Source organism: Leuresthes tenuis, unplaced genomic scaffold (genome assembly GCF_036924035.1).
Source record: "Leuresthes tenuis unplaced genomic scaffold, fLeuTen1.0.hap1 SCAF_13, whole genome shotgun sequence".
Taxonomy (NCBI): Eukaryota; Metazoa; Chordata; class Actinopteri; order Atheriniformes; family Atherinopsidae; genus Leuresthes; species Leuresthes tenuis.
The window spans coordinates 1,898,522-1,914,033 of record NW_027325367.1 but is presented as its reverse complement, the minus strand read 5'-3'; the positions used below and the strand labels follow the sequence as shown (position 1 = coordinate 1,914,033).

At 42.7% G+C, this 15,512-nt stretch overlaps 1 protein-coding gene across 1 annotated transcript in view; it reads left to right on the top strand.

Annotated features, from left to right (window-relative positions):
- Positions 1-3,527: 3,527 nt before the first annotated feature.
- The window catches only part of mei4 (meiosis-specific, MEI4 homolog (S. cerevisiae)), a 35,705-nt gene continuing 23,720 nt past the window's right edge, over positions 3,528-15,512 (top strand). Inside the window, exons 1-3 of the mRNA XM_072362884.1 lie at positions 3,528-3,738; positions 3,816-3,821; positions 8,218-8,699. Of these exons, the coding sequence (XP_072218985.1) occupies positions 3,528-3,738; positions 3,816-3,821; positions 8,218-8,699 (699 nt within the window). The remainder of the gene's footprint in view (positions 3,739-3,815; positions 3,822-8,217; positions 8,700-15,512) is intronic.

The following is a 15,512-nucleotide window of genomic DNA, read 5'->3' as shown; positions in this document are numbered from 1 at the left end:
TGCACCGATCCGCTCCATTCGTCCCTCACTGTGAACAAGACCCCGAGATACTTGAACTCCTCCACTTGGGGAAGGATCTCATTCCCGACCCGGAAAGAGCGTTCCACCCTTTTCCGGCTGGGGACCATGGTCTCGGATTTGGAGGAGCTGATTTGTTCCAGCGGTCAAATTCAAACTAGGAAAAGTTGAAGCTGAAAACTTGTTTTACTTTGGTTGAAAAACCCCAAACAGGGGAAACAATATATTCATTTCCTGGCTCTGCGCCCCCCAGCAGTGAGATTTCCAGCATGAATCATTCATCATTTCATTTCCCTCTCCGTGTCAAACTTACAGCCACATCGTGCAGCTCCGCCGGGCTTCTATTGATCTTGTTGTTGAGGACGGAGCTGAGTGACAGAACAACCCAGGCTCCCGGCGAGCTTCACCCAAACTGCTGCTGATGATGGACGCCGCGGGCCGGGAGGCCGGTCTGGGTGAGAGCTCCTCCTCTGCTGCGCCTATAACATGGAACAAGCTCCAACAGAAGCTGAAGCTGTCCAGTTTTATTTCATTAGAGGACTTCAGATTACTTGTAGGAAGGCTGGTGAGACAGTCAGTGGGGGTCTGCACATGTTCTGTACTTAACTAGTTCCTTTTTTCTTTAATTTTATTATTATTAATCATCATATGTTCCTGTTTTTGTCTCTTGTACCTTCAGTTAATCTGTAACTTTGTGTTCTGCTGGTCTCTCTTGCAAATGAGACCCTGGGTCTCAATGAGATTTTACCTGTATAAATAAAGGTTAATAAAAAAATAAAAATAAAATGAAGAAATAAGGCGTTCATACCACAGAAAATAATTTATTATCATCTCACAATCACAAACAAGTCATGTTCCATGTCTGTTCTTGTTTTTCTTGTTTGTGAATGTGGTTGTAAATCTTTTGGAGGTTATATTGTCCTTTTATATTTTCTTCTATTCTGAGATAATTTTGAGTCATTTCCTTTCTAATGAAGCTAATGAATGAAAATGTCTTTGTGCCTATTTTCTGACTTTCTGAGGTCGTTTTGAATCTTTTTTAACGACCTTTCACGTTTACATTTTTGGTGATTTTACCTCTTTTTCTGGAACATTTAATCTGTCTTTGTTAAATTTGCACGTTCTCTGGAAAATGTTCATATTCTCATTGCTTTTCTGTTCATTCTATTTATCTTTAATGGTCCATTTTCAAGTATCAGTTGTCATCTCTGCAGCTGTTTATCATACTTTCCCTATGACTTTCCTTTGGAAACACAGTTTAACAAAGCATCCAGTGTTTTGTGTTCCACCCCCAGGTTCCAGTTGGAAAATCAATGAACAAATGAAGAGCTAAAGTTTGTGTTTTGCCTCTTTTAGTCGTCTACCTGCTTTTAGGCCCTCTTTAATTGAGTTGGAAGAAGCTGAAAAAGAAATATTTCGATTTTAATTTAGTCTGCGAGCAAAAAATGAATGAAAGCATTAATTTGATCAGATCCCGAGCGGTGCTGCTGGTAATGAGCCGGTGATTTTTTAACAACTTAAACAGCCAATCATGTGTCAGCGGCATTGCTTTCACATGCCAAGGACACTCGAAAATGTCAGTCAGAAAACTTCCAAAAGGTTAACCATCGCTGTATGTAAATTCTGGTAATTAGACCAGCCTCAATTTAACTGAGCAGAAAAACACACGTGTGTAAAAATATCTGCACACCTGCCAGCTGAAAGCTGATGAGGGGAACTTCTCTGAGATATTTTAGTCCATGTAAACCGACTTTAAGATGAGTCTGAGGTGTAATAACCAACTATATTTAATCTATGTATGATGTGGAGCACATGTTCTAATTGTGAGGTGTGTAAAGGTAGAAAATACATCAGCTGCAGAGGCATGGCTCAGTATCTGACCGCCTCTGTTTGTTCACTGAGGAAAACTTCTTGAATCTTGTTCTTTATGGAAAAATGTAAATATTTTGTCTTTTCTTGGCATTGAGGAGAAGGCTTTAAAGCAGCAGTAAGACCACAGTTAAACACTTCAATTGGAAGTTGTCTGAAAATATTATGCAAACAATAATTTATTGTCTTTGGAAGAAAAACTTTAAAGAAAAGAAAGATTATAAGTTTTGCAAATGTCCAACTTTAATGTTTATCTTTCGTCTGATTTATATGAACCACCAAAGTTCCTCAGACTCTGTTTAAACCACAGACTTAATCCAGTTTTGCTTCATTTTCATAATTTTTTAAACATCTAAGTTTTGAATGTGAATCTTACACCTTATGTTGTATGTTCTGATGTATTTTCTATTTACTTTGATAATCTTTAATGTTTCAGGTGTTTTAGAATTTTCCCTTTTCGACTTTTTTTAATAAATAAATGCCAAAAAGCTAAACTACGCGATGCTACAACGTTAGCATCGTTATTAAATATAAGTTCCTTTTTTATTTTTAGTTCCCAGTTTCCTTTTTTATATTAAGTAATAATTATATAGTGTAATAAGTATTAAATCTTACAGAGATGATCATCCAGATATTTTAATCTATATATTTTAACGAAATATTAGAAATGTGAATGACCTGCCGGTGACCTTTACATGACACTGAATTCTTCGGGTAACAGATTTCACCGAAACACTGATCAGGCGTAGCCGCAACGTTAGCTTTAGCAGGAAGACTGAGGAGGATTATCTGCAAATGGAGAGTAACGATGGCACCAACAAAGGTAAAAAATGGTTAATTATTTGGTGAACAATGCTTTAAATGAACGATAATGATCTTTTATGTTGTTGTGGTTTGTTTTAGCTAGCTGCGTATTGTTGTGTTTGTTTTAGCTAGCTGTGTAGCTAGCTGTATTAACTGCAGTTGTAATAAGTGACGAGTTTAATGCTAATAGCAACAATTTTGGTCGAAAAACATAGTTTAGGCAGATGGAGTTAGCAGAAAACGTCAAATGAAAAACAAACCCAAAACGTTTTATTGAGAAAATAGTCCCGGTTTTGCCATAATGGATGCATGTTTAGCTTGTGCTAATTAGGTCAGAACGACCGAAACTGGACTTTTAAAGGCATGTAAACACGTCAGTCCGAGAGAAACTGGACTAGCACACCCAAATAATACAGTTAAAGATCAAATCGTTCCTGCTTGTCAACACTCAGCTCGACTCTGATGGTCCTAGGTTCTCTGTACATGCCCTAAATATACAGGTGCTATCCAAAGTGAAAGCAAATGTACCTCAAGTTTCCATGACCTTAGACACATCTCAGGGCACAAATAAAGACTTCTGTTTTCTCTTTGGTCAGTTGGAGAACGCTGCCAGACATCCAACTTTGAACAGTCTGATCAGGTGTGAAAGATCTGTAGCTTAGAAAGAGGATGTGTCCTTAAAGCAGTTATAACAGGAACAATAAAGGCCCCAAAACGGAACCCTGTGGCACACCGCAGGAAAGAGAAGTGGAAGAGGAAGGAAATGAGTCACAAAATCAGTCCTTTGCTGTGCTCCTTCCTCTGGTTTAGGGCTGGGCCGAGCCGGGTGGCTCTTCATGAAAGTCAAAGTCTCTCTGGCAGTGGCTATAATAAAAAACAAGCCTCCTGGAATGAGCGGCAGAGAGTACACCGAGGCGCTGGCCTCCAAGCTGAGGAGGGAGGACGCCGGCTGGAAGGAGAAGGCCCTGGGGTTGCAGCAGGAGGTGCTGAGGCTGCGGCGGGAGATGCTGATCACCAAGGTGACGCCAAAGAGCTGCACGGAGGCAGGTGAGTCTGTCGGTGCCGTTTTCAACCTTGAATCGTCAGGTTATTTCACAGGAATGTTGTAATGGACCTCAGATCAGCAGGTCGTTGGTTCCAAAGATCTAATAGTCAAGGGAGCTTCTAAGTGTCAGAAAGTGTTGCATTTATATATAAATATCTCGTTAAAAATGGACTTTATGATATTCGCTTTAGTTAAACTCTGTTTACAAAGTTTATGATTATGCATTTAGCATTTAGCATTTATCCAAAGCGACTTACAGGTGTTGGGATGTTAGGGTTAGGGGGTCTTGCCTAAGGACCCCTACTGGAGGGTTAGCTAGGTTAGCTAGGTTAGCTAATACCCTTTCATGCTGGGGATTTGAACTCAGGTCTCCCACATGGAAGGTGGCAATCATACCACTACACTATCCAGTCCCTTATTTAGTTATTCCTTCAGTTGAAGAATGTATAGATGTATTGGCATGAAGGTGTTACTGGAAGTGGCCCTGAGCTGAAAATGCTTGGGTCAACATGAAAAGTAAAACTGTTTCGTATCAAAAAGACGAGACACGGTGGGAAAGGACCGAATTACCTCAGTTAGGCACATGGACCCATGTTTAGAGAGACAAACGAGCTCATTTTGGTGGAAAAAGTGTAAACGATGTTGGTGTTTATGTGGAAGAAATATCCTCGTTAAAAAAATCACTGCAGTCAAATATGGCGGCAAGTTTCTGTGGGCGGGTCAGCAACTGGAGCCCAGTCAGGACGGAGGAAAATGAACGATGAGATGGGATTTTAACACAGAAACGGCTGAAAAACAGAATGTTCCAGAGCAGAAATAACTAAAGAAATAAGTGCATTCAAGGCGGCTCTGGGCTTCCGTAGGTTCAACATTAGTTTGCTGATATTCTGGCAACCAGAGGAGGTTTTTCCCATCTTTTTTTACCTCCTTGATGTCGCAGTTAGAGTTTAGTAACAGAGAATGTGAGCCTTCGAGTCCATAAAGTGCACAAACCGCCTCTCATTCGTACACGTTACCGTCAGGAAATGGAGGTCAAAACGTCTTAAATATCGACCAAGATGGCTGCAGGCAGTTTGCTATTTAAAATGAATTTTCAAGGATCCTTAACAACATCACTACGGTCAAATATGGCGGCAAGTTTCTGTGGGCGGGTCAGCAACTGGAGCCCAGTCAGGACGGAGGAAAATGAACGATGAGATGGGATTTTAACACAGAAACGGCTGAAAAACACAATGTTTGAGAGCAGAAATAACTAAGAAATAAGTGCATTCAAGGCGGCTCTGGGCTTCCGTAGGTTCAACATTAGTTTGCTGATATTCCGGCAACCAGAGGAGGTTTTTACCATCTTTTTTTACCTCCTTGATGTCGCAGTTAGAGTTTAGTAACAGAGAATGTGAGCCTTCGAGTCCATAAAGTGCACAAACCGCCTCTCATTCGTACTCGTTATCGTCAGGAAACGGAGTTCAAAACGTCTTAAATATCGACCAAGATGGCTGCAGGCAGTTTGCTATTTAAAATGAATTTTCAAGGATCCTTAACAACATCACTACGGTCAAATATGGCGGCAAGTTTCTGTGGGCGTGTCAGCAACTGGAGCCCAGTCAGGACGGAGGAAAATGAACGCTGAGATGGGATTTTAACACAGAAACGGCTGAAAAACAGAATGTTCCAGAGCAGAAATAACTAAAGAAATAAGTGCATTCAAGGCGGCTCTGGGCTGCCGTAGGTTCAACATTAGTTGGCTGATATTCCGGCAACCAGAGGAGGTTTTTACCATCTTTTTTTACCTCCTTGATGTCGCAGTTAGAGTTTAGTAACAGAGAATGGTAAACCAAGATGGCTGCAGGCAGTTTGCTATTTAAAATGAATTTTCAAGGATCCTTACCAACATCACTACGGTCAAATATGGCCGACGACGGACTAAATAATGCTTATGTCTGAAATTTGAGGATGATGCCCTGCAGAGACGGTTTTGGAGGCCTGGATCGGGTCCATAACGACTCGCAGCAGCACAGTAGAGATGTTTCTGTGTGGATGTGATGAGTTCATGGCGTAAACTTTGGTCCAGTCTGAAAGGAGGCTGCAGCTCTGGCTCTTTAAAAGCGCCACAGCTTGTTAAAATGATATTATGATTCATTTGTCTGGAGCAGCTGGAGGAAATGTCATTCTTAGAAATAACACCCCGTATAAAACCACACAGTGGAGTAAATACCTTCCCCCCTAAACCGAACACCCCAAAGGCCTTTTATGGGATACGTGCTGTAAAAGTGAAAAGCATGGCCCATTTGGTCAGAATAAGGAGTTTAAATCCTTCAAAGTTTGACTTAGAAAGCAACACATTTGATTCTCAGGACTGAAATACATTAAATTCGACTTTGCCTCCCCTGAAAAAGTAGTATTTGTATGAAAACGCCTCCCTACTCTGACTGTAGTGTTGTCTTTTATATATATTCAGCAGTCAGGCAGCATCCTGTAGTAAGTATAATTTACCTCCAGGGAAGGAAGTTTTTCTGGGGATTTTGATGTTTATGGAGCCAGTTTTACAGCAGAGGCATAAACAAGCAAAAACAAAAGCTGGGATGTGAGAACATCAGCCGTGTTCCAATTGTAAAATGTAGTTTTGTCCCACTGTGAAACGATATTGGAAATGTTGGACACTCATCAATGGACTCGCCACCTGCAGACTTGTGGCCTCGCGTCCCACTGAGTCCCACTTTAGGCCCAAAAAGAGACTAAAGTTGAGGCTATGTTTGACGTGTCGGTAACTGTGGAGGAAAATTGTGAAAGTCTATCCATTTTAAACTTCTGTAATATCACTTGTGACGTGTGGAGCTGCTGCAAGGACGACAACAGTGAGCATAAACTGCATTTAAAGGTGACATATTGTGTAAAAACCCTTCTTCCTGCTCCTGGGAGCATATATCAGGGCGTCTGAAGTGTAAAACTCCTTCTTCCTGCTCCTAGGAGCAGATATCAGGGCGTCTGAGGTGTAAAACTCCTTCCTGTTCCTGGGAGCATATATCAGGGCGTCTGAGGTGTAAAAACCCTTCTTCCTGCTCCTGGGAGCATATATCAGGGTGTCTGAGGTGTAAAACTCCTTCTTCCTGTTCCTGGGAGCATATATCAGGGCGTCTGAAGTGTAAAAACCCTTCTTCCTGCTCCTGGGAGCATATATCAGGGCGTCTGAAGTGTAAAAACCCTTCTTCCTGTTCCTAGGAGCATATATCAGGGTGTCTGAGGTGTAAAACTCCTTCTTCCTGCTCCTAGGAGCAGATATCAGGGCGTCTGAGGTGTAAAACTCCTTCCTGTTCCTGGGAGCATATATCAGGGCGTCTGAGGTGTAAAAACCCTTCTTCCTGCTCCTGGGAGCATATATCAGGGTGTCTGAGGTGTAAAACTCCTTCTTCCTGTTCCTGGGAGCATATATCAGGGCGTCTGAAGTGTAAAAACCCTTCTTCCTGTTCCTAGGAGCATATATCAGGGCGTCTGAAGTGTAAAACTCCTTCTTCCTGCTCCTGGGAGCAGATATCAGGGCGTCTGAAGTGTAAAACTCCTTCTTCCTGCTCCTGGGAGCAGATATCAGGGCGTCTGAAGTGTAAAACTCCTTCCTGCTCCTGGGAGAAGATATCAGGGCGTCTGAGGTGTAAAACCCCTTCTTCCTGCTCCTGGGAGCATATATCAGGGCGTCTGAAGGTTAAAATCCCTTCTTCCTGTTCCTGGGAGCATATATCAGGGCGTCTGAGGTCACCAGCAGGTGTAAAACCCCTTCTTCAGACTGATTCAAAAGGGGGCGTTTACCTGTTTTACGTAGTCCAGTATCATCCAATTAAAATAATGGACAGTTGCTCCTGCAGCCCTGAACAGGACATGAAAAATCGATGGATGGATTAAAACAAGTGAGAATATTTAGTTTTATCTGCGATGCAGTCATCAAAAGAGCCACACCTGGCTGGCGAGCCATAGGTTCCCGACCCCTGCTATAGGGCAACTAATGCCTTTCCAAATGGCTTGAGTCACTTACACCTATGATGTAATAGTGAAACTAGAGGTGTTATGGCTGACTGAACTACTTACTGTACCTGCTTGTTTTCAGGGACATCTGATTTGCACAAGGCATTCCACATTTTTCAACAAAAAGACAAGTAAATGCAAGCGCCATCATAGTTCTACAAGTCACCCGGAGTCCTCTCTCGAGCCATAGGTTCCCGACCCCTGATGTAGACCCACTGAGATCCAATTTGTCTGTGTTCTTCTTTTAGTGCCATTAAACAAGTTTTATAATTCATAATTTCTGTTTTCGGCTCATTATTTGTGGCATTACTTTCAGCATTAGTTATTTGAGCTCTTATATTTACTGTAGCTAATCCAAGTTCATTTACATAATTTACATTATGCGAGCCATAGGTTCCCGACCCCTGGTTTAGCTGATGGTGTTGCGTTGAACTAGCTTGGAAATAAGATCTTTCTGTGTAATTTTCCAGACGATGACGGCAGGTTGGACGACATGTCACAGGATCTGTTTGGTCCAGGGAGTTCAGAGGACACCCCTGAAGTCCTGCTGAAGGACCCCGAGCCCGCCGCCGCTCAGCTGCTGCTTCCTGCCAGTCATCCCAGGAGAGAGGCGCTGTTTCCCCACGTCCAGTTCCTGCAGTCGCTGTGCGGCCTGCAGAGAGTGGAGGGGGGCAGCAGAGGCCTGGAGGCGCTGTGGTTCAGCCCTGATGGGGACATGGTGCCGGTGTTGGGGGACGCCGTGTGTCAGCTCCTGGACTGTGTGGTGGCGGCCTGTAAAGACCCCCCCGCACTGGGACCCCCTGACCTCGTCCTGAAGGCCTGCCAGGTGGCAGCCCGAGCCACGGACCTCCTCGGCTCACAGAGGCTGCCGTCTGTGGAGTTCGTGAGGCGTGTGGAGGAGCGAGTGATGGCGCTGACTCAGATGCTGCTGCACACCAGTCAGCCCGCTGGGGTGAGTGAGGAAAGCACATTAAGTTCAGCAGCAGGGACTTATTCCCACAGCAGTAGCATTGGCAGAGACTGAGGGGCTTATTTTGAAGGAAATTTCAGGGGTTTTCTTCAGCCTGGGGTAAATTAATAAGGCGCGCTGCAGCTGGAGACATGTTGGGCGAGATTAGAAACTGCTGAAAAGGTTAAAGGTCAACATTAAAGGTAAAACTGTTCAGCATCTTCAGCTGAGTGTTTACAGAGAGACGCTTCTGCTGATCTCTGCGGTTTCAGGCTGAAAAAATAGCTGAATTTTCCTTTAATACGGCCATAATTCTGCATTAGTGGACGGAAGGTCCAATAATGTCTTATTGGCGATTCCCATTGATGGGAACACAACACCTTAAAGGGGAACTCCGGTGTTTTTAAACCTTATTTCTGGCATGAAATACGTTCATCTACTCACTGAGAACAGTTTGGTGAAAGTCGGCATCCTTCAGAAGATATTTAGATAACTGGAGATCCATATAACGGAGTGAACGGGGCTTAGAGGATGCAGCCTCTAAATAAGGCATTATCTGTCTTTATTTCACCAATACTTTAAGAAGAATGAATGAATGAACGTGTGCTATAGCTCTGTTAGCTCATAGCTGCTGTTATGTGGCTACTTGCAGCTATAGGAGAGCTAACGGAGGGATTTCTACACAGGCACTCTACTGGGACCACTTCATCCACACGCCCCCCTGCAGCACAGTTTATTCACTCCGTGCTCTGTGACAGTCGGCTAACTTCACACAGAGTTTGCTGCTGATAGTTTTGTGCAACATGGCAGGATATTTATCAGATTTTGACAACGTGAACGACGACTTTGAGTAAGATGGACGTTCTTACCGGAGTGAATGAGCTGCAGCGGTGGGCGCTGATGACATCATCGAGTGTGTAGAAATCCCTCCGTTAGCTCTCCTATAGCCGCAAGTAGCCACATAACAGCAGCTATGAGCTAACAGAGCTATGAGCTAACAGCAGCTATGAGCTAACAGAGCTATAGCACACGTTCATTCATTCATTCTTCTTAAAGTATTGGTGAAATAAAGACAGATAATGCCTTATTTAGAGGCTGCATCCTCTAAGCCCCGTTCACTCCGTTATATGGATCTCCAGTTATCTAAATATCTTCAGAAGGACGCCGACTTTCACCAAACTGTTCTCAGTGAGTAGATGAACGTATTTCATGCCAGAAATAAGGTTTAAAAATACCAGAGTTCCCCTTTAACTGTAACATTTCACAAAAAGAGTTTGAAGCTGACTGCAGCAACCTCCAGATGAGAGCTGATGGAGAGATTTTACTCTCGGTAAGGAGGAAACTCACCTTCTGATGTCCAGATTTAGAATAAAGTAAAAATATATCTGGCTGCTTATATAACTGTGATAAAGTTGCACATTTATTTTCATAAACTGGTCCAACACAGCCTGAAGGACAAAGTGTAACGCTCCATATGGGCTAGTCCTGGTTAAAAATAACCCTGAGAGGAAACACAAGGACCGAATCACCTTGGGTAGGCACATATAGCCACGTTTAGCTTAGCAAACTAGCTAATTTTAGAGGAAAACGTGTCAAAGATGGTGATGTTTATGTGGAAGAGACCTGACACGGAGCATTAATAACATCACTACAGTGAGAAGCCAGTAAGGATGGAGGAAAGGGGAAGTGAGTGATGAGCTTTTCCAGCTGGATCGAAGGTTAACGTTTCAATAAGACAGCGAAACACAGGTGTGTGGAAGTCCAGGAGAGACTGAACCTGAGTTTGAACCCGAAACCCAGCAGAGCATCTCTGCAGTGACCTCAAATCACTGCGCTGACCTCCATCCTGTCTGAGAAATGACTCTGCAAAGCACAAAGAGACAAACCTTGAGGGGAAAGCTGTCTCATACTTGCTGCATCAGTCCTAAAAAGACTGGAGGATACAAAGAGAAAGCTCTGAGTTTTTCCCTCTTTTATCATTAATGGATTTAAACTGTTTAGATTTAGGTTTTTATCTCTATGAATTAAAGATGCTGAATACTTCCAGAGAATAAAAACACCATCTTGGGCACAGCTACCATAGGACGTCCCCTGGGTAATATCCGGTAAAGTTATAAAATAAGCTGATTTTACCTGAATTTTCCACAAAACAAGTTCAGATGGACCCTGTTTCCCACAAGCCTCATTAAAGTTTCATCATGTTCTGTTGTGTGGAGGCAGCAGAGGGTTATAAGCGTGTGCTGACCCAGCTGGTTGTATTTCCCAGCAGCAGCTGGGAGCTTATGGACAGATGTAAACATTGATTGTTGCTTTGCTGAAAACTAAACGGCCCGAGAGGGAAAAGCTCCCTGCGAAAGTGCTTCAACTCGTCGTTTTCAGTTTGTGGATAATTTGTCTTATTGAGCGTTTGTGCGACAGAAACATGGAGCCAGAGAATAGTGTTTTTTAGAAGGTTTAATGAGCTTTGTTGTGTTGGCTCATGGTCGATCTGTTTTTATACTCAGAAGCTTCTCAGCTGAGTTAAAGGTGACATATTGATTACTGCATTTAAACATTTTGGATCTATTAACCTCATTAAACAGTTGTACCTGGAGACTTCCATCTTTATCAGAAACATGCCGTGAGTTAGCAGTTAGCTGTGAGTTAGCAGTTAGTTGTGAGTTAGCAGTTAGCTGTAAGTTAGCTGTGAGTTAGCAGTTAGCTGTAAGTTAGCTGTGAGTTAGCAGTTAGCTGTAAGTTAGCTGTGAGTTAGCAGTTAGCTGTAAGTTAGCTGTGAGTTAGCAGTAAGTTAGCAGTTAGCTGTAAGTTAGCAGTTAGCAGCAGATGCTAGCAAACAATGCTTTCTTATCAACAGTATTGGACCAAGCCGGAGATGTGCACAGCGTAACTCGTAGTAATGCATGTGAACCGTTAATTACTGCGTTTAAACATTTTGGATATATTAACCTCATTAAACAGTTGCACCTGGAGACCTCCATCTTTATCAGAAACATGCCGTAAGTTAGCAGTTAACTGTAAGTTAGCTGTGAGTTAGCAGTTAGCTGTAAGTTAGCAGTTAGCTGTGAGTTAGCAGTTAGCTGTAAGTTAGCAGTTAGCTGTAAGTCAGCAGTTACCTGTGAGTTAGCAGTTAGCAATAAGTTAGAAGTTAGCTGTAAGTTAGCAGCAGATGCTAGCAAACAATGCTTTCTCATCAACAGTATTGGACCAAGCCGGAGATGTGCACAGCGTAACTCGTAGTAATGCATGTGAACCGTTAATTACTGCGTTTAAACATTTTGGATATATTAACCTCATTAAACAGTTGTACCTGGAGACCTCCATCTTTATCAGAAACATGCCGATAATGTAACGCTAACACACCGAGAGTGGTACACGGCGTTCAATGTAGCAGCGAGAGTGAGGAGAGGACCGGTGTTGTGTTGGAAACACACCTTAAACACAGCTGCAGGTTGTCTGAGTTACAGAACGGAACCGTTCAGCTAGAAAGCTTCAGCTAACAAAGTAATGTGGGAACAATAATGTTCATCTTTCAGAAAGGAACAGCAGTAACTCCTTAGAAGTTGGTGTACATCATCTTTATTAGCTAAGCTGTTAGCGTTAGCTGCTGCTAGAGGAAGAAATAAATCAATAAATAAACCATGAGGAGTTATTTCATTAGCTAAGCTGTTAGCGTTAGCTGCTGCTAAAGGAGGAAATAAATCAGTAAATAAACCATGAGGAGTTATTTCATTAGCTAAGCTGTTAGCGTTAGCTGCTGCTAAAGGAAGAAATAAATCAGTAAATAAACCAGGAGGAGTTATTTCATTAGCTAAGCTGTTAGCGTTAGCTGCTGCTAAAGGAGGAAATAAATCAGTAAATAAACCATGAGGAGTTATTTCTCAGATGCTTCCATTTCCCTGCTCTGAAGTTCAGGCTCTGAGAGTTGGAACTGATCCTCTTTGTGGCTCAGTTCCTTCAGTCCAGCGTTGAACTGGACCAAGTTGTTAAAACAGTGGGATGAAAAGTGTCTGCTGCACATTCACAGTCTTTAGCTAACTCTGCTGGAACATTAGCCTCAGATATAGTTTATCCACTGGGCTCTTATATCCTCTGAGGCTGCTGCTGGATGGAAGATGCATGCTCCTCAGTGCAGCTGACAGCAGAACATTTCCACCAGAAGCTGGCTTCATCCGTCCAGCAGGGTGGATGCGAGTGGGCGGGGCTTAGCAGAGGAGGCGGAGCCAACTTAAGGAGTGACGGCTCGTTAAATGAGGAACTTTCAAACAAAGAGGAACTAAATAAATACCAGGGTTGTCTTTTTTAGGGAGGTTTACCCTGATTTATGCTCCCAGGAACAGGAAGAAGGGATTTTTACTGAATATTTCACATTTAAATGATCAGCAAGTATCAAAGCGGCAGCTTTTATTAGAGCTGAATGCAAAGGAAAGGTTTCTGTTCCCAGATCTGTCTTTTAAGGACAGAATACGCAGAAGCTGAGAGGAGCAATGCTTGGAATTTTTCTTTCATATCATTAATTGCGTCATTATCTCAAGGTGATCCGTTTTCTACTGATAACAGGTTAATTATGTCATTACCACGGGATTGTTTTGGTCATGTATTGAGACTTTAATGTGATGCTTCAGAGCAATTACAGACCGAGCGATAGTGGAGTCAGTTAAACTCTCATCTCTCCACTCGGTTTTACACGCATGCCTCGACTTATTAGACTATTTGATAGAACTTAACATTGATAGATCGTCAGCAGCTGTTTTTTCACTGATAATAACTGATGAAATCTGATGTTAACACAGAAACTGCTCATCTTAATTACCTGACCTCCCTCAAGAAAACGCAGCTCATTTTCTTTTTATAGCATGTAAACAACAGTCGGGTTTCATCATAAAAACTCGAAAATGAGACGTGAAAATTAGCTTTGTTTCCCGACAACAGGATATTCGGCTCATAGCAGAAATAATCCAAATAAATAACAGCATTCGAGGCCACTCTGGGCTTCTGTAGGCGATTTCAGCGGGTTTCCAGCCTCTGGCTTTAACAGCTGATGTTAGCTTTGAAAATGCGTTTAAACATTTTGGAAATATTAACCTCATTAAACAATTGTACCTGGAGACCTCCATCTTTATCAGAAACATGCCTTGAGTTAGCAGTTAGCTGTAAGTTAGCTGTGAGATAGCAGTTAGCTGTAAGTTAGCAGTTAGCTATGAGTTAGAAGTTAGCAGTTAGCTGTGAGTTAGCAGTTCGAGGCCACTCTGGGCTTCTGTGGGAGATTTCAGCGGGTTTCCAGCCTATGATATGACTCTCTGCTTCGTATATATCAGTCGTGACACAGCCTGGCGGCTCAGAAATGGAGATGAAACCGGATAAAGATGGCTGCAGGCAGTTTGCATCCGTTTCCTGTTTGTTAGGACTGACTGAAGAAAGTGGAGTTTCCCCTGAAGTGCCTCAGTGCTGCAGCAATTAATCAGATAATAGTGGTAAGGAGGGAGTGAAATAATTTCAATCTAATGAGGACCGCCATTAGCAGAGCGCCAATCTGTCTCTGAGGAACTTTAATTCCAGCACAGCGGCGGCCTCGTAGTGCAGCCACTCTGACAGCAAGTCACAGTGACACGGAGAGAATTACAATCACAGGAGTCCCATTAGCTGCTGATTGTTATGGAGGAGCGGGACTTGATTGTGGAGCTTTGTCACTTCGGCACTCTGTGTTTTCAGCTTCAAAGTTCTGATTGAGACCGTGGAAAATGTGTCCCGTTGGAGGGGCAGATTCAGGGAGTTGATGAAGTATTTATTTGTTTGTGTTTTGGTTGAGAAACTGTTATTTTTGCCTGAATACAAAATGATTGAGAGCGTCATCCATCAGGAAAACCTGGTTGCATCAGGACACATTTTCATGCAGGAAGCTTCGTGTTTGCAGAGCCTTTTATTCCAGTACCGCCGTGCTCAGTGTCACTGATGTGCGTTCTCCTCCGGGAGTCGGCCTCATCTTGTCATTTTGAGTTTTACGTGTCTTATCTTCACCTCAGAATCAGGTGTGAGACAGTTTGTTCAGTTCAAGGTCTGTTCACTGGCCTCCTAAACCCGTGGCTTTTAGGGACCAGAGCGTTCCTTCTTTTTTAGGTCCAATAAAGTCCAATTACAGAACGGAACCGTTCAACTGGAAAGCTTCAGCTAACAAAGTAATGTGGGAACAATAATGTTCATCTTTCAGAAAGGAAGAGCAATAACTCCTTAGAAGTTGCTGTACGTCATCTTCATTAGCTAAGCTGTTAGCGTTAGCTTCAGCTAACAAAGTAATGTTCATCTTTCAGAAAGGAGCAGCAATAACTCCTTAGAAGTTGGTGTACGTCATCTTCATTAGCTAAGCTGTTAGCGTTAGCTTCAGCCAACAAAGTAATGTGGGAACAATAATGTTCATCTTTCAGAAAGGAACAGCAGTAACTCCTTAGAAGTTGGTGCACGTCATCTTCATTAGCTAAGCTGTTAGCGTTAGCTTCAGCTAACAAAGTAATGTGGGAACAATAATGTTCATCTTTCAGAAAGGAACAGCAGTAACTCCTTAGAAGCTGGTGTACGTCATCTTCATTAGCTAAGCTGTTAGCGTTAGCTTCAGCTAACAAAGTAATGTGGGAACAATAATGTTCATCTTTCAGAAAGGAACAGCAATAACTCCTTAGAAGTTGGTGTACGTCATCTTCATTAGCTAAGCTGTTAGCGTTAGCTTCAGCTAACAAAGTAATGTGGGAACAATAATGTTCATCTTTCAGGAAGGAACAGCAGTAACTCCTTAGAAGTTGGTGTACATCATCTTCATTAGCTAAG